Here is a 19,694-nt window from a genome sequence, read left to right on the forward strand (position 1 = left end):
CCCCCCAAAAAAAAAAAAAAAAAAAAAAAAAAAAAAAAGGTTTACAAGCTTGTACCAGGGAAAGAGCAGCGGTCTGAGAATTCAATTAATAGGGAAAAAGCAATTTCCACAAAACGCATTGCTACTCTGGTAGCTCAGGAGGCAGGGGAAAAAAAATCTGCTATAAGAAAAAGCATAGAAGGGGATGTATTTTTTGCCAGAAAACAGTATTTCTTTGTGTTTACAGAAACGACATGAAACTCTGAGCAAAGCCAGACCCCACAGAGCCACCTTTGCTGAACGCAAAGGGCTGGCTGGCAAGGACCCTGCGACATGAGCAGCCCGAGCTCTGCCCGCGATGATGCCCTTTTGGCCCTCCCACAGCTCCTGCAGCCCACTTAATCACGGGAATGAAACCACAAGTGCAGGGCTGGCAGGGGAGTGGGGCAGGGCGCTGGAAGCTGGCGCCCACCTCCCTCGGCACCCCGCGGCAACAGCAGACAATAAAATACCTTTAGAGTTAGACTTTAACCCAAGGTCAGCTCAGGCTAATGAAAGTGGGGAGACGTGCCAGACTAGCGAAGGCTTTCCCAGCACTTTGGGTACTGTTCTCTTGATGAAGAATTAACTTACTACAAAATGACAGCTGAGCTTGAGTTCAATCGGCACAGGCTCTATGGCTCCAAGAATTAACGACTGGGGGGGAACCACATACCTCACAATTTCTGCTGCTGAAAATACAGGGAATGAAAGTAAATCTCAGAAACGTACAGGAGATCAGGCGTAACCCGCAGGAGGGAAGCCTGAGAAACCTCGCATCGGATCCTAATACCAGTAATTGGGAGGAACGGTAAACAACGGCACCATGCCAGGGGACGAGGATTTTGCTTTACTGAACCACACAAGGAAATGGCACCAACACTGGTGCCCTCGGATGACTCACAGCCGCCCTCAGGCTGTGCAGGAAAGGGAACCAGAGAGGGACATGGCTCTTTCCTGGCCAGGGGTGCCAAGCTGCCCCAGGGATGGGCATGGAAAGCAGGGAGCAGAAGGAGCAGGAAGGCAGCATCTGCTGCCCGCTAGTCCTTCATGGCGAAAACACACCTGGAATTCAGCACCGGGGTCCTGTGGGAGTGCTATGAGCAGACCACAGCCAGGAACATCTCTTCTCTCCTTTATTTCCTTCTGGCACTTTGTTAACGGGAGGAGGAGTGTGACCCCCAGCGCTGGAGGGGCTGCAGCATGCCGAGGCAGGCAGTACAGTGAGCACAGGACTGCGACATGCCCATGCGTCCTGTGAACCAACAGTTTCTTGGACCAAAAGGCCAAGGAAAGCCCATGCGTATGTAAGGCACACGCAGCACCCAGCTTGTGAGATGCACAGGTGCTCTGCGCTGGGACTGGCTGCATGCATACGGGATGTGACAAATGCAACCGTGCCTGATAAGGATGCGCAAGCTGCGCAGGATGAGCCAGAGATCTCAGAAACATGCAGCACAAGCCCAGGCGCACTTCTGCAGGCAAGAAAGAGGCACAGAGAGAGGCTTCCCAGATGAGTTTCAGCAGGGATTGCTGACCATCCAAGAGAAGCCTAACACTTTCAGCTAAATGAGAGGATACGACCAGTATGTCTAAATACATCGGCAGAAAGAAAACAACACTGGAGAGGAAAAGGAAACAATTTAAAATACAGCTTTGGCATAGTAGCAAACATGCACCCTGGCCAGGAGCAGTCTCGCAGATCAGAAGAGTGTCCCTAACCATCCCAGCCACACAGGTCTGGGAATAGCGGGGCGGTGTCCAGCAGACAGCTGGGCACGGTCTGCCACGCAGCAGGGAACGCAGGCAGCAACCGTCCTGAGAGCCCGGCTGTCAGATGGGTAGGGCAGCAGAGAGCCAGGGGTCCTGCCAGTGGGGTACTCAGGCGTAGAGCATCACTCCCTCCCCCTGCCCTTGCTGTGGCTTGCTGCCCTGAAAGCAGAAAGGCACCTGTCAGCCTGCCCCGGCCTGCGTCTCCCTTGTGCATCGCCCCAGCCCTACTGCGGCAGCAGCAGATGTCAGAGGATAAAGCGGCTGGAAAGCAGGATACCTCCCAGGAGGGTGGTCAGCTTCATCCAAGAGGCATTTCTGAACAAGGCTTCAAAATATCTGTCAATCCACTGTTTCTGGGCTGCGCTTTAAGCCCACGGGGGACTCAGGCTTGCTGGAGGGGAGTGCACTGGAATACCTGCTTAGCCCACTAATCTGATCAGCAATAAATGGACTAAAACCCATTTTTAGAAGACTGCCTTAAGCCGCCCTACCAAAGTGCTGTGCTGCTGCCTGTGTCTATCGAGGACTCCCCTTTGCCGCAGGCATGCAATCCCATCACGGCTCCAGTGAGCACACGCTATCACCAATTCCCACATGCAGCTGTAAGGTACACCCAGCCGCAGGCATGCCCACGCACCACACATCGGCAGGGTGGTCACCCACGGGGGGCCAGCAGCACCTCTCTGCTCCCTTCCGGGGCTGGGAGACAGAGGCAAGGACAGCGGGGAGATTTGGGGATCCCTGCAGTGTGGTCATTTTGCTTGTGCTCCCCCCTCTCCTGCTGCCAAAACCTGGGACAAAACCAGCCTGCAGCACTCGTGCCTGCAGAGGGGATGGTTCCCATAGCAGGACACAGAGTCACAGAGATGTTTGGGGGCAGGACCAAGGTTCCCACTGGCTCCATCGGCAAACCGCTGGCACCACATGGGCAAACATGCTGGACACACCGCTGCCATCCTGCCAGCTCAGGTTTGAGCTGCTCCTCGGGCTTAAATTTCTCACATCATCCTGTCTACACCCCGATGCTGGTGGTTTTGCCAGTAGCTCGACTTTAATCAAAGGGCATGGTAATTTGGAAGGGGGGGAGGAGTAATGATGTATTGCATGCTCGTTCTTGGGCTTAACAATGCTTTTTAAAACTCTTCCACAGTTCCTCAGAGTTTGCATTTGCACATATGGGAAAATGCGTCTCTGAGGTGCGTGTGTTCATCTGAAATAAGATACAATTTTGGTTTGTACTGACAAGGTCAGTGCCTATTTTCCCATCCAACTTCGGGTTTAATTTTGGTAACCGTCTGTGACGGTCGTAAGTACTGATGGGTATAAATGGGAATCAGTCTAAAAATACCCATATTGTGAGAGCAGTGGAGCAGAGTTAAGGTTGCCACTTTGAAACAATCCCTGGATCACAGCATACCCATTTATCACACAAAATATGTTTTCCAATAATATTGAATATTTCACAATAAATTCCTTCTGCTCAGTTCTGCTATTTCCTACCAGATAGCTGCCTCGATCCACTTCCTCCAACCTCCTCTCACTACCTCCAAGTTTCACGAGTTGAGCTGGCAAACTGGGACACATACACAAGCCATCTTCAGTCCAAGCAGCTTCACAGGAATCTCAGAGAAATCAGAACTGGTAAAAATTAAATCAATATCAATCATAGAGTTAAAAGGGCAAAGTTCCCCTAGGTAACAGCCTATTCTGACCCCCTCTTTTGCAGACATCCATTTACAAGATGATTTACCTCCCTTACAAGAAATCCTTAGGGGTTCCACACACCCCTGTCCCAGTCTTAAAGTGTCATGTGGTTGGTTGTTTGTTTTTAAAAACCTTAAAATCAGAGATTCAAAGGAGACCTGAGACACATCAGTGTATCCCGTCTCCCAAGGCCCCTTGCCCCGCTGCCCACGGCTGCTCTGTGTGTGCAGGGAGACGGGATGCAGCCGCACAGCCCACACAAGGGATGCAACCAGTGGTGCAGGAGCGCACTTCCCAGCAACATCCCTCAGCTCCACCCAGCAGCTCATCAAAGCCAACAACAGGTCCCTGTGCACGTGTTATTCTGCACATTCACTGGGGATTAACTAATACCAAGCTTATAACAGAAAGCTGGGGACCCCGTCCCAGCACAGCCATATCATTTCTCCCCCAGGTTGGGCACATGCAGCGATGGCTCTGAGTGGGAGCAAGCACTCGTGGGCTGGGAAAAGCAGCGCTTCACAGCCAGGCATGAAGGTCGGTGGAGACTGTGCCACAGGCTAGCCCCCAGCCTTGAAAACATCTCTAAACCCCTTTCAGAAATTCAAGGAAGTGATAACAGCACAGGCCGGACCCACGTGGGAGACAGCAAGCTCCCACCTGCCCTCACATGCTGCCATCTCCAATGACCAAGCGCAGCGTGTGCAAATTAACCGGTGCGTGGGTGTGTATGGGATACTGGTCGAACTGGTTGCAAAAAAACCCAGGCTTTGAGCGGCTCCCTTCGGTTAATGAAAACAAGGGCTCTGCGCACATCTGCAGGCACTGCTTTCGCACTGTTTTTCACAGCCCTGGAGATACAAGACAAGAGATGAGCTGTACACATTTTAATACTTACCACCTGTTGCTAAAATAAGCAGAAGCACATTCCTTGGAAACCCCACATCTGACTGGAATTTGTGGTATTTTTAATTAGATACGCATTGCTTCATCCTATGCAGGCAAAGGCAGCGAGTGCACAAGCTGTTTGGTGACGGCTCCTTGCAATCGCCCTTTGAAGAAGGTAAGAAGCTACAAGAGCCTAGAAATGGCCTCTATTCATCCCGCCTACAGCGGGTTTGAACCCATGTGCTAGAATGAGCTTGGCTTAAAGAAAAGCATTGCCATTTGCAGCAGTTTAGTCATGCCCGTTTATGGTAATCCCTAATTAAACTCCTGCCTCTTTCTGGCACTGTGAGACCTGATGCCCTGGGGGACCCTGGGCGTGCCGGGAGCTGAGCAGTGCAGGCAATGCCCAGCCAGGTACCTTCCTCCGCCTCAGCAGGAAAAAAAAAAAATTTCTGTGTTCAAGATTAGCTTTCTTCCCCAAATGCTTTCTTTCTAAGACAGACCCTGCCTCAAGGCAGCTGAGATCATCCCCACCCGCACGGAGGGGGCTGGAGGCAGGGCAGACACCGCAGAAGAGCACAGAGTCACCCCAAATCCACCCCGAGGGCAGGTGACAGAGAGGGGCACCGTAAGAACATACCCACACAGTGCTTCAGAAAGGTGTCAGCTCAGCAAAGCGAGCCGAATCAGAACACAGCGAGATTTACGCCCCAAGTTGTGAAATACAGGAATTATTTTGGTATTTTTTTACTGCTCACCAAAGAGCTGCTCTCCCACAGTTGCATAAAAAGCTTGAGTAAGACCAGTTGAGAAGGCAGATGAGAATAGCCAGGCAGAAGAGCAGTGACAAACTGAAGGAAGGCAAGCTGGTAATACTGTAACTAAATCAATTATGAAATTCAGACAATTAATAAAGAATGAATGAGCAGCAGCATTAAATGCTTAGCACATCAGAAACAAGCCAGCCCTGTGGGGCTCATTAGATGCTGGCGGTGCTCAACGGTGTTTCTGGGTTGTAACTGGAGAAAAGAGGTAATTACTCATATCACACTGTTTTCATGGCTCCTATTTCAGCAATAACTAATGCAGGTATTAGAAATCATTCACTAAATTCTACATGTTAAAGTCAACAAGTCAGAATAATGTCCTTTAGAGAGATTTAGAAAGAATTATAGAAAAAATTCCAAGCTAACAGAAGTTGCAAGATTTTAGGCAGAGTTAGAAAACAGCCAATATAGGACAATGTCGAGCAAAAGGACTGCAGCGCAACTCGGCACAGCACTAGTTCTATGCAAGTTGAAATCCTACCTCAATGAAATTAAAAGCACACTTCACAAAGCTATTAGGCTAGCTAAGAAACTTCGAGAATACATTGCCGTTTCCGCCTTTGCATGCATTTTGACAAAAAAGTTATCTAAAGTGACCACACAGCTCAGATTAAGGGGCTGAAATCCACCTCACCTGTGGAGCCCCAAATGAAGCAATGACAGACAGACAGATGACACAATGCCACTGTGCTTCCAGGAAACCCCACAGCAAGGAGAGCACAGCAATGCTAATTTTTATGCAGGTCTGGAAGAGGAGTATTTGCTATCCAGGTCAAGTGTACAGGAATTTGGCATCTACTCATTTCAGGTTGATTTTATATGGTATTGGCCAAGCAGTCTCCCAAAGGAAAAAGGAACAGAAGCTGCATCCACAAGATGCAGAAATGCATCCTAAAAAAACCCTGGAGACATCGAAAGGTGTCATCCCAGTGGAAAGGACACTATGAAGAAAGTGTGGTCCTGGGCATATGAGCAGGGCAATGTGCAGCAAAATACAAAGGTGACATTATCTCAAAACATAGCACTGTTGAAATCACTACTAATATAATCCATCCTGACATAACATGTTCTGCTTTATTGTACAATTCAAAGAAGCAATAGAAAAGAGTTTAGAAAAAAGCAACAAGAACATGAGGCAGGTTTCCCAGACTCCTAAGTCCCAGAGGTTAAAACAAGCTCTTTCTATTTAGCTTATCCAAAGATTAGGCTAGGAGGGGACTTGTCCGCAGCTCAGACCTGGGACTCGGGGAGAGCTTCCTCACATCGAAGGTTTTGACTTTAGGCAAATGCAGAAGATCGACTAGCTGGGAGTTGAAGTTGGATCCATTCAAATCACAGAAAGAAATGTCTTTTTTCACAGGAAGCTCAACGGGACCTGCACCCTGAATCACACTCACCACCAGCTTTGGGCCAATTACTCTGGACTTCTCTTTTTTTAGATATTGAGGATTTCTTAGCATGTACGTAGAGGTCAGCAGAGATGTGCTCTTTGTGTTTCCAGTACTGGAGAGATACACCCACATCCCCAAAGTTCCTGGGGATCAGGGAGTGTTTGAAGGAGACCAGACCAATCCCATCTGTCATGTTAAGAGGGAGTAAGAAAATGTCATTGGAGCAAAATGCCAAAACAAAACTGGAGGCCTTGGAGGGAAAAAGAAAGAGATGGCTCTCTATAATGCATATCGCTATTGCAATCCAAGAACAACACTGTAAAACATCACAGGTGGGGCTGTTTTCGGTTAAAGAGATAAGCTGAAATTTAACCATCTTTGCTGAAGTTTCCTGCGGTGAATACTAACTGCAGGCCAATTTTTGCAGTTTCCGCTGAAACGGATCAGCAGTTTCCATAGGCAAGCATATGGCAAGGAGAACTGGTTTGGTTGGGGTGTTTGTCCCACCATGTTATACTCATGCTGGTGAAAACCAAGCGACAGATTAAGAATCACTAGGATCCTCACCCTCCGTCAGGGAAGCCTGGCCTCAGAAGGAAACATTTTCTTCTCTGAAAATTCATCCATATTTGGCTACATTCTTCATCTAGAGTCTTTGCCCTGGGTAGACTTCACTCCAGCCTGGGAAAGTCCAATCCCTCCAAAAATCCCAGTTAAAGCACATCACTTCACCCACTGGCTATCATCCACGGGGACACCGGAGCAGCTGGGGATCACGTCCGTGGCCGCAGTGCTGTGCTGAGAAGCAGCAGCCCTTATGTGGCCATCGCAGCCTCCCCGCGGGGCGAGGAGATGCAGGCAGGAGGCGGCAGGGGACCTCCAGGGCTTTCATCGTGCTTTGCACACTACAGCCCTTCTCTGCTGGGACTGGGAGAGTGCTCGGCTCCTTTTATCTTGTTCTCAGCTGTGCTTGTTGTTCTGCTGTCCTACAACAGACACATCCTTTCTTCCAGCTCCCTAATTAAACGAGATCCGTTCCACAGACCAGCTCACACAATAGTTTTTGCAGCCTCTCCTCTTAAACAGATGTGATCCTTTCCTCTGCTCCTGCGCACCGCAGGAACATGCCGTAACACACCCACCCTTACAGCTCTCACGGCCACAAAACCCTGTGCCAAAATCCTTCTCACCTTGCTGCAGGCTGCGAAGCAGGCTCTGATGCTGCTCTTCTCCCTCGGCCATTTGTGTACAGCATCACCTGGAACAAACCTCCATGCTGCACCAAGCCAAAACCACTAAGCATTAATTTTAGCAGTGAAGGAACTGGGGCATGTGGCATTTTTTTGCAAGGCTGCAGCTCCGTGCTTTGCCTCTCTTCTGAGGTGATGCAGCAGAGGAGAACACTCCAACAAATTAAATCAACGGGTCCTTGGCCTTCGAGGACTGGCAGAGCAGCACAAGAGCAGAAAGGATCATACACAAGAGCAGCATTTAAAGTGTTGACTTCAGCTTGGTTCAATTTTAATTCAGTCAAGTTCCCTGCACAGGGATGCCTCCTTTGGAAAGAGTCTGACAAGTCACTTAGTCTCCCTGTGTCTCAGTTTCTCATCCATGAAACAGATATTAAATATTGTTTGACCCTGAACTCCCTGCTTGTGAGGTTTTTCTTACTCTTTCCTCTCCTTTTCCTAAGCTATTTCTCCCCTTAATCACAGAGCAAGAGCCAGGTATCATCTCTGGACACGCTCACGCCTGGCTGGAAGAGGCGGCTGCCTGTGTCTTTTCAGCTCAGGTCCATGCAACATCAGCTTCAGCAGTCAGCACAAGGGAGCGTTTGGACCCCACTCCATCCCAAGAGTAAAACACTGCCATGATGGCAGCAAACTGATGAAAGCCCTGATTTATTAAAAAACACAGGAAAATTCCATGTTGCATTAAACCAGAAGAAAAAAACCTCCAAATAAAAGCAATGCCATGGGTGTGAGGAGACACAAACTCAGGGGGATTGGAAAAGGAGGATGGGTCCAGCTCTCCACCGTGCTGACCAGGAAAGTGCTGGGAGATGCCAGGATGAGTTGCAGACCCTGAAATCAGCCACACCTCATCATCCTCCTCTCAAACCCATTTTCTCCTCTCAGCAACCTCTCAGGTTTGCCAGGAGCTTATTCTTATGCACAGTTAGGAATTTACTCTAAAATTCAAAGATAACTGGAGATGGTTATCTTCGCTAGCAAGTTTCTAGAAGCAGAAGAGACTGTCACCTCTTCGTGACAGTGGTGGGGCTGGACAGCACTGAGCTGGGTGTGTTATGGATGGTGACACTCAACACAGACCTTTCCCTCAATAACAGTATTTTCTGCAGAGGTTTATGCAAGTTAGAGGGTCAAACAATCAAAGGCAGCTCTGTCACCTTGCAGAAGGAGCAGAGAACTATCAAAGGATGATGGTTTCTCTAAGAACTCTTCAAACCCTCACAAACAGTGATTACCAGTGCTCTCATGACCCCAAATCTCCTAGAACAAGCTGCAGACCTCCCCCCTGACAGCCAGACTAAATCCAATCATGCCTGTAAGCCAGTGTGTGCAACAAATCACTCCTTTCTAGGCAGGAAGAAAAGCCAGAACGGGCACGCGGAGAGCAGGAAAGCCACCTCGGCACCACCAGCAGCTTCCACAGCATTTGCGGCGCTGCAGATGTTATGTGCGTCAGTGCTCCAGCTGCGCCGTATTCCTGCAGAAAGCAAGGTTTGCAGCACTGGATTCCTTTGCTTCTAGTGCAGCTGAGCCTTGGCACCGAAGCGGGCCTAGCAAAATGTGTGTGCAACATGGAGAGCCTCAAAGGAAGGAGCCATGGAAAGCCAGGGGCACCTCTCCAGCATGCACCGACACCCCTGCACGTGCCCTGCTGAGCCCAATGGATAATGCAACTCCTTAGTGCAATGTTTAAAGCCTGCTTGAAGAAACATTGCCAAGGAAGAACAAGCATGATGCAGGAGGAAGAGGAGGGAAGCACAAGGGCACAAAAGGGGACAGACATTTGTGAAATGACTTGACAGGCTCTCCATGAATTTAGAGAGGGGGTGGGAGCCGGCAGAGCACCCCCTGTCTGGGAAGGACCAATGCTGAAGGTCTGTCCTCTCCCCCACATTCAGGGATCCTGGCAGACGTTATTCCCCATCCTCTCCCTTGAGCTCCCAGCAGATATTTGCTGATGGCTCAGACGATGGCATCAGCAAGCCGGTAACGTGACTCACTGCGAGCACTGGTGGAGAAAGCCCCCAGCCAGGGAGCAAGATGAGTCACGGGGAGATGCTGTCGGCTCTCAGAGAAGGAAGAAAGCCCAACCAAGGAAAGGCAAACCCAAGCAAACACAGGGCAAGGATGTGTGACGGGGACATAGGGGACATGAGGCACCACTGCCTCCCAGCTTTTTGCCAACAGCTCCAGTCTTGCCCCAGGCTTGATGCCTACCTGGGTCCCAGCCCTCTCAAAGCCATTTGCCTGGCTACAGGCCAGCATCACCCACCAGAGGCATTGCTGCTTGCACTGGCATGCCCAGTGTCAGTTGATGTGCTCCTGCCAGAGCCCTGAGCAAAACCAACCTGTGGAACACCTGCCCAGAGCAGAAGGGCCGAGCACCCCAGAGAGACACGAGGTACGGGGAAGACCATGCACCAGCATGCGCCTCCTGGCTCATCAGCCTTCCCAAAGCATACTCCCCTGTCTGGGTTATGGTTTCCTTCATTCTCGCTGGCTCCACAACCAAGCTCTCTGTCCAGCTGGGAAACCCCTGCTCTTTCCCAGGCTGGACCCCCTGCCACCAAGCTCTCCTCCCCACCATGGTTTGGAGCCTGGCCACAAGGGACATGCTGCTGCACCAAGCCTGGCAACGAACGCTTAGCTAGGGCACTGCTGAAAGCCAAAAGGCAATGAGCTTATCACGACTTATTTATTAGGCCAGCTACCGGGGGAAGAGGATCATGTCCGTCCCTCATCTCACCAGGACCTGTCCGGTCACACGTCCGGCTGAGCCCAGTCATTACTGCTACCGCATGACCCAGCAAGCCCGGCAGACAGCCAGCACAAGCAGTACTTGGTCATGACTGCTCAGGAACGCCCTCCCAAAGTCCCTCTGACCAGCAGTGCCCAAAGCCCCATCCCTACCCGGCTTCCTCCGGGGCTCAGACCTCGCTTTCCAGCGTTAATGGCTCACGCTTCACACCTTCTTACCAGTTCAGATGCCTGCCCTCTGCCACATGGAGTCATTTACCTCCTTGAACTTGCAATTTTACTACATGTGCATTACAACAGAGTGTACGTACAACTCACACTATTTAACGCTGCCAGTAACCTTCAAAGCTTTGCTGGAAAGCACTCACCGCATCCTGGCCATGGTATTAACACAGACAGCAAAGCCAGGACCACCACGCTTTGGCCAACTTTCCTGGAAACCATCCCTCCCCTATGGGCAGTCTTGGTCAAAAGGCTGCTCTGGTGAATCTGGGTACTAATTTAACCAGTTTATTGATTAAATACTAATCACAGGATGAGATCCTGACTTATTTCATGCAATCGAGTAGGCGGCACGTTGGTAGCAATACCGGACTAGCCATTATTTTATTACGAAGTTAGGGGCACTGGTGGTGCCGGGAGAAATGCAATGAACTTGCCCAGAAGCCTTCACCCTTTTTACTGCAATTGTCAGAACACTGAAAGAGCAATTGAAATTATTACAGATATCCCTTCGGTTCCTCCCAGATCTAATACAATGTAATCTTGTTCATCTCAGATAATCACATCAAGTCATTAGCTCGCCGACAATTCACTGAGTGCCGAGTGCCGTGACTTGGCAAAGAGCAGGCTGCGCTCTTCAGGCGGCCAAAGCTCGAGCATCTCCTGGCCAGCCCACTGCCTGCTGCCCAGGTCCCCCGCAGGCAGCTGGGGGTGGGCTGCCCCCAGGCAGGGCTCATGCATGCAGGGGCAGCTCGCTTTCAAATCCTGCTCCATTTTACAGCAGGGACAGCCATGCTGCTCCTTGCATGATGAAAGGAGGGGGAAAAAAAAAAAAAAAAGCCACTCTCATAGAACCATAGAATCATAGAATCATTAAGGTTGGAAAAGGCCTCTAAGATCATCCAGTCCAACTGTTAACCTAGCACTGCCAGAGTTCACCACTAAACCACATCCCTAAGTGCCACATCTACATATCTTTTCAATACCTCCAGGGATAAAAAAAAAAGGCATCATTGTAAATGACCTAACGCTTTTAAAAACTCGCCATGGCAGGGACAGGGGTATCTCAGAAATATTTTAATTAAATGAGCTCAAAATTACACCAGGCGCTCTGCACAAATAAACTGGCCAAACGCATCAATTTTCACACCAGTCCGACTGCATGTGGCTTGCAGAGGATGCAAAATCTTGCTTTAAACAAGCTTGTTGAAATTCAGCAATTTTGCCAATTTGCTAAAATAGAGCTTAGCTATGCAAAGCAGCAGAAGTCCCACAAAATCAGATGTACCTGACAGAGTAGGAGGTGTAGAGGAGCTAGATTTTAAAGTGCTTGAAATGCCTCCTTGTTTTGAGCCTGCAAAACTCAGCTGGACACTTCCCAGAAAAAGGCTTGCAGAAGACTTTCACAGAAGCAGCTTTTAAGAAGTGCCTATATAGGATTTCATCCTTTCTGGCATCAAAGAAAACCTGGATTAAAGCTGCACTCAGCAATCCAAGTAGCAAAAAAAGGATGATTCCAAATTCTCTAGAACGACTGCACCAAGCTCCAGCCAGGTAGCACCGGCTGCACTGGAGACATGCCAGGAGCACAGACAGGAAAGCATTTGCATGTATTTACATCATGAGAACATAAAAAATACACGGTTATTGTTGTCATTTAGGGCCCCATGTGCTCAGCCATTCTGAAAAAAAAAAAGAAAGGATGTTTTGCAGCTAGCTCAGGCACTTTAAACTGAAATCTTCAACAACTCACAGTCCTTATGGTTCGGAAGATGCATCAGTTGGGCTCTTGCTCTCCAGTACCGTAACATCCTCTTTGGTAACTGATGGACATATGACCTGTCCCAGATCACTCTCATCAGCTCCCATCTGAATTTCTCAAGCTTTGCCTGTGGCTGGCACACAGCAGAAGAGCACTGTGGCCTCCTAGGAAGCTGCTGCTTCCTAGGAGAGCCTGGGCAAGGAAGGTCCCCTGGGCTCACACCAACAGGCCAGGCTGGCTGCAGCTTTAACAACCATTTAGTTACTGTTGAGCTTGGGACTTTTTGACGTTCAGGTGCCCACGGGTAACTATCTGGACTTACGGATCGGTTTCTCACACCTTGCATCCAGAGGAGCCAAGGAGCATTTTGAAGGCCAACCTACCCCAGCAGTTTAGGGCATGAAGCAACATGGACTGGGTCACCCTGTTTTGGGATGAGGAGGAGAAGGGGTTCAGTTGTACAAACACAAGCCCAACTGCTTGTCAGGAAAACAAGCCCTGGCCTATTGTATTTATTAGTACTGACGTGGCCATCGGTGCTCTGCAGGAAAGCCAGAAGACGTAGGCTTTGGGGGAAAGCTGCAGCAAACGCTCATAAATCACTGTCCAAGTGCATCCTTGGCATGGTTAATGTCCTGTTCCACTGAGTCCTTTCAGGGCCAGGGATTTGCACCAAGACGCGGAGCAAGACGGGGCTGCGTCCCCAGTAAGCCCAGCCGATGCAGGCAGGAAAAGCAGGAAGGCAGAGGCAGCTGGCTGAGCATCTCCCCTTCCCTCCTTGCCCCTGAGCTGCGAGAATCCTGGGAATTCTCCAACATCCTCCTGCTTCTGGACAGAAACCCTCCCTCCATCCAGCACCATGAGGATGGCCATGCCACCGCCAGCCCTTTAGCAGGGGGGAGGAAAGGGATGGCATCCCTGCCCTGCAACGCCAACTCCCTGTATAAAGTCCCTCTCAACCCAGATCCACAAAAGGGACAAGATTTGGGCTTAAAACATTTTGCTCTGGTGGAGCCGTTCTGCCCACAGCCATTGCTCTGCTTTGCTCTCGGGAGAGTGGCAGAAGGGTGGCAGAGTCCAGCCCGGAGCAGGAATCCCAGCAATGCCAGCTATGCCGTGTCCTCCTCTTTGCCCCCAAAGGGTCAGATCTCCATCTAAACAGGAAGCTGGGATCAGCCAGGCCCATGCACTTGCCCTCGGAGTCCCGACTGCTGGGGAGGAGAGGGGAGGCAGCGCTGCAGGAGCTGCTGCTGCTCATGGCCCCGTCCCTCCCTGCTCCCAGCCCAGCGCAGGCAGTTATGGGGGGCTTCCAGGGCGCTCTCCCCCTCAGGACCCCTGCTGTCAGGCAGGGTGCTTCCTCACTTCTTTGCAGGATCATTTTTTTTGTCATTTAGTAAATAGAGGCAAAGCCCAGTAAGCAGCTAGGGCAAAGGCAGCACTGAGAAAGGGGAGTTGCAGCAGCAGGGGGACGGTGAGGGTCCCCCTCCTTCACCAGCAGCAACTAACTCCAAACAAACTGGGACACAGCACTTTCTCCCTAAACCAGGGACTGCATTAAAAACCATACAAACCTCAGGGTCAGCAGCTGCTTCACACACCACACGCAGAACCGCTGCAGCTTGCACTTGAAGATCTCTCACTGCTTGCTTTCTGTGCCTAAATAAGCTTTTTCTTCCTCTGGTTTCCCCATGCCAGTATTTTGGGATTACTTTATTCCTTAAAGAACACAACTACCCTTCTGCTTTAAGAAGGACACGCATTCCTTGACCTCCAGCCAAACTGAAACCAGCCTCCGGCACCCAGCCCAGCCAGCGAATGCCCTTGCAACGCCACGGTAACATCTCGCTGCTGGGTGCAAGGGCAGCGCAAAACACAGGAAACCAGGGAAGGGCTATACACATAAACTCCAGTCAAACAAACCATCCTGGCATCACCTTCACAAACAGCACCCCACGATAAATAAACAGACATTAAATGTCTCTCTGGCCGATCTGGTCTGCAAACTCACGGCCTTTCAATGACTTGCATCTCTCCCGTCTTACACTAGACCAAGAAAGCCTGAGCACGTTTCAAGCACATCATTCATCATGAGAAATCATTATTTTGCCCTAATTTGTGTCCTTTCCCTGCCATTCAGAGCTTTATCTATGAATTTTCTTGACTATGCTTAAGTTTATTTATATTGGTCAACAAGGATGTTTTGGTGGTGTTTTTTTTTTCCTAGGGTTTATTTAAGCCCTCAAAGTTGTGCCAAATCTCCCATACTGACATGGAGTTATGTGATTTTGGGGCTGGAGCTGCATTCTTTCAAAAGTCTTATCTTGAAAGGCAGCAGAGGAAACAGCTGTTTATAAGAGCTCTTGATGGCGTGACCGCTGTTCTGTCCCAAACCTCATTTGGAACCAAGGTGGGCAAACCTAATGCCATAAAGGACTTCTCAACTTGTGCACCGGCCACAACATTAGCCACCACCAAGAGGACAGGGTAGCAGGTAGGAAAGCTGCTGAGAAAAGCCCACAAACTATTTACACGCTGAAAGTTTGAAACAGAAGAGCCTTGCAATCTGTGTCCTTGGGATATACTCCTGTCCTTGGGATAGGATACTCCTCTCCTTCTCTGGCGATGAGAAAAGAGAAAACGAGATTATAGCAAGAGTCTGCAGGAGGGGCTGAGAGAGGAGCAGGTCAACAGCCGAGCTGCTCAGCCACACGAACAGGTCCAGTGCTCATGGGATCCCACGAGGCCACCAGAAAGGCAGCTCATGCATTACTCAACTCCCTGCAACTATCCTCAGCTCCTTCCAATTAAAAGTGCTTGTTCCCAGGAGAGCGCCATCCCTGGAAGATAGGGCAGACCCCTTGCTGTGACCCACAGAGCAGACCAAATTACCTGTGCCTGTGGCCACACCACCACCACGTACATCAGACCAAGGTCCAACCACTGCCCAAAGTGCTGTCTTGTGCATCGGACAGCAGTCAAGCTCCTGCTGTTTTAAGCCTTGGGCAGCGAGCTCGCTGGGTGCGTGGTTTGCTCACCTCCCAGCCCACCCTTGAACACTTTCCAGTTGTGCAGGCAAGAGGCCAAGGTGCAGAGGAAAAGCTCCTCTCCTGGCTATCGGCCAAGCATTATATGGCAACAGCTCCCCGTATCCTGACTATAAGTATTTTGGGAAGCCAGATGACTTCATTACCAGCTGACATCCCCTGACCTACTCGCTGTTAAACAAGCTTGCTGCTGGTCGGCCCCAGAGCTCATTACTCAGCATTTTAATTTGCACATTGCCATTTACCAGGCACTAACCTGCTGGCATATCCAGGCAGCACCCGAATTTTCATGCAGCTGAAGCTCTTACGCATGCAGTAAAACACAAATGTACCTCTTCCACAAGTAGTTTGCTGTTACCTTTGAATTGGGACTGACACATGAGGAAATCCTCCGAATTGCGGACATGCTACAGTTTCCATCCGGTGCTGGCAGCCCCACATCCCACACCCACCTTCCACCCCATCCCCACCTCCGCAGCACACGCTCCTGCACAGGATGCAGCACCATGAGCACAGAGACGGCTCTGCTACCACTCAGGCTGCAGCTAACCCCAGCCACGGCAGATGGGATGCCCGGGTACCACGGGGCATAGCCAGTGCTGGGGATGCTCCAAATGTGACGGTGTGGCACATGAAGCTTGCAGGCACCATGCCCGGGTTACAGGGCGATCTCAATGGAGAGAGGGATGGTGAAAAATAGAGTTATGAATAACCTGGAGGACAGGACTTATGTGAGAGAAGGCTGTAAGCGGAGGCGGAGGAGCGGTACCTCTGTTACCCCGATGCAGAAGGGGAAGGAGCATCCTCACCACACTCACCCTGATCCGCCGCATGGCCGTCACGATCTCCACCCGGCTGTTTGGCCGCGGCACATCCAGACTCCCGATGTACTAGAGGGAAAGAAAGAGCTGATTAGTCAAGTTTCCACAGCACTGGAAACCTCACGGTCCCACCATGGCCTCGATGGCATCCCTGGGGGGAACCCAGGGTCCCTTCTGGGGAACAGGTGGCGTGTTGCCCACTGCACCTGAAGCCTTGCACGCTTCCCACCACAAAGCTGTTCCTTCACCACAACATTTCAAGGATTCAGCCGACCTTATTCTAACAATAAAATAACTTCAGTAATCAGGCCAGCAGGACTCATTCATCTATGCCATGATCAAAGTACAGAGGTATAAGCCAATATCCCCTTGGCTGCACTGAGTCATCTATTATAGACCTGGATATTGGAATATCCCTAAAATAGCTGGGGCAACCTGTCCTGTGACAGGCCCTTCACTATTTAATTATAGCCCTGCCAAACCCTTGGCTGTTTTTGCAGCGATGCTGAGCCTCCAGGCCAAGCCTCCAGAATAAAGGAGCCCCTTTGTTATTCAAAGGGGACCAAAGGCAGCACTGCTGCGACCCAGCACGGAGAGATGCCGAACAAAAACCTTTTCAAAAATAAAATGGAAGAGGGCAGATTCAGAAGAAGGATCAGAAAACAGACAAGCGATGCAGAGTCAATGCGAAGCACTAAAAACGTGTAGTTAGAAGAAAAGCATTTTGAGTCTATTTACTAGCCCCCTGTGCTCCCACACTTCATCTCGACACGAGCACTGACGTAACCCTCTGCAGCGCAACATGGGCACTAAACCTGGCAGGGCTGTATGTTCCTGTGAATACGGCCGTAACCTTTGCTGACACCATGAAAACCCAGGCCACTGGTTTCAAGCACCAGTGCCGAGATGGGTGCTTAAATGGCTGACTATGTGCTAGGGGTCGTCGTACAGGCAGAGGCCACAGAGAGGGGTTATTTCTCACCCAGCATCGCTGCAGGACTCCTGGCTCCTCTCCGCTGGGACGCTGCTGTCACCTCTATCGAGGGCACAGAGCAGGGGCTGCACAACCACCCCTGGGTTTTGTGTGTGCGTGCAGTCCCGGAGAGCCCTCCTTGCTTACCCTCCGTGCCCGCACCCCAAACTCAACAAGCCCACCTGCATGGCGAGGCCATCCCCAGCAGCACGGCTCATGCCTCGGGTGCAGATGGAGGCAGGCCTCCAGCGAGCGGCACCGGGCAGTCAGTGCCGAGAGTAGATGCAAAGAGAGAGGATATAAAAATAAACACCAAACAGCTGGCATGTTCGTGACGGGCTGAGCAGGCTGCCACAGTGCAGGGCAGCTTTATGTAACCGGGAACTAAAGCCCACGATGCACGCCGCCGACAAAGGCGGCATTAACTGCCCAGACCCCAACTGCTGAATGCCCGACTGCAAAAGCACAAGTCTTGATAAGTTTTTAGTTGCATCCCCTAAATGGAGCCTTCCCACCCCTTCAAAGGTTCAGGTCACATTAAGAGAGGCGTCTTTGACATCAATCAATTCCCTTTTCTTATATAAAGTCTGGAAACCATCAGTAAAAAGTAGGAGATGAGGAGGAGGACTGAGGCAGCCAGAGCCCTGGGCACACAGTCACCGTGCAGCATGTAAGGGAGAAACCTTTCACCATCTTGCCCCACCAGGGGAACATCTGGGCTCCACAGCACCTCTCCCTCCGAGCCTCCCCACGTCACTCTTCTGCCGGGACCACCCGGCACTGCTTCCCACTCACCTGCAAGGGAGACTTCTTAGCTTGAATTATGAGAAGGACAGGCTTTTGCTAGCAAAAGGGACAGCCAGAGGATGCCTATCTTCTTCTAGCTATTCCCAACAGCACGAGGTCACTGCCACTGGAGGGGTAAATCGCTTTCCTTGCACAGGCGAGTGCAGAGTACAGCCACATGCAAGGACAGGGAAAGCGGTGGCAGCTATCAGTCGGGCAGGAGATGGCCCCGTCCACTGCTGGCTCTCACAGCCACATGAATTCGAGTAATGCCAACCTCCTGGCTGACGACCACAACCTCGTCCAGCAGCCACACTCAGTCATGCCCGTAATTGCATGGGCGAGCCCGGCAGGGCTGGGCCGCCCCATAAGCAAGTGATAGAGCAGAAACCAGACACCACCTTGGACCTCCTTGGATGGCCCTCCTGAAAAACAGCACCAGCAGTAGGAAGCATGTTGATGCCATCCTATATACGCCCCTTTATTCAGCTATTCCCCTCCAGACCATGCTTGCAAGCACGTGAACCAAGGGGCTCAGGTCACAAACCATGCAGGATTCACCTCTGCTTCCAAACCTGGGCTCCAGGGCATCCTGTTGCATCCCGCACCCAGGAGTGTAGCTCCACCAGAGCCCGCGGCACCTCCAGCCCCAGCATGGGCTCACTTCACACAATTACTGTGCTCACAGCTCCGAAAACACCCACCTCTCCCTCCTCTCTGGAGGCAGGTATTTTTTTGCACATTTCACAAAACTCAACAGGTGGACAAAGTCTCCCCAGATTATTTCTGCCTTCAGGGCAGAAATCACAAGCAGGAACTGCACTGCAGAGGAGTAACCCTTCACAATGTGATGAGTATTCTCCCAAAAATGTGGACTTGGAGGTCGGCCTTTCAGCTAAACTACTATTTCCCAGACGAGGAGTGGGGATGGTCTGAGAAACCACCCGTATTTATTAGTGATTTGCAGGCGATAAGTGCACCGAGGGCTGCTCCTTCTCTGCTCCACTCTCCTCCAGCTCTCCTACTCACAGCACCGACTTTTCATTTCAGGAAGAGGTGTGGGGAAAAAGCAGGTGAGGCAGAGATGAGGATCAGCAAAGCAGCAGGAGCCTCTGGGGTGGAGGACTCCCCCCTCATCCCACCCCAACGCTGAGACCCATCTTCCCCCTCCTGGGGCAGGAGCCCCAGGAAGCCCTGAGAATGGGGGCTCCCAGCCCCCAGGCATGGGCTTTTGACTTCCTTTAAAATCTGCATGCCCCAAGCGAGGTGCCAGGCGTGGCGGGGGGGCGGGTCCCCGCAGGGGCCGATGTCCCAGCTCCCAGGGCTCGGGCTAGCATCCATGCCAGCAGGTCAACCCCACGGGAAAGGGAGGCAGCGGGGCTGGGGCTGAGCCCAGGGAGGAGAAAGGAAGGCACCCGAGACAAAAGGAAGGAAAATAAAGCTGTATGGCTGACAAAGAAAATAAACCATAAACC

The 19,694-nt window shown here is 51.0% G+C and overlaps 1 protein-coding gene across 3 annotated transcripts in view; it reads right to left on the reverse strand.

Moving 5' to 3' along the window:
- The window catches only part of NOS1AP (nitric oxide synthase 1 adaptor protein), a 33,187-nt gene extending 16,590 nt beyond the window's left edge, over positions 1-16,597 (reverse strand). For all 3 annotated transcript variants that reach the window (XM_009285325.1, XM_019473674.1, XM_009285324.1), the window contains exons 1-2: positions 16,593-16,597; positions 16,458-16,529 (exon numbers count right to left, since the gene is read on the reverse strand). In XM_009285325.1, coding sequence (XP_009283600.1) covers positions 16,458-16,529; positions 16,593-16,595 — 75 coding nt within the window. In that variant the 5' untranslated portion in view covers positions 16,596-16,597. The remainder of the gene's footprint in view (positions 1-16,457; positions 16,530-16,592) is intronic.
- Positions 16,598-19,694: the final 3,097 nt, after the last annotated feature.

This window comes from Aptenodytes forsteri, unplaced genomic scaffold, assembly GCF_000699145.1.
Source record: "Aptenodytes forsteri isolate BGI_AS27 unplaced genomic scaffold, ASM69914v1 Scaffold104, whole genome shotgun sequence".
Classification (NCBI taxonomy): Eukaryota; Metazoa; Chordata; class Aves; order Sphenisciformes; family Spheniscidae; genus Aptenodytes; species Aptenodytes forsteri.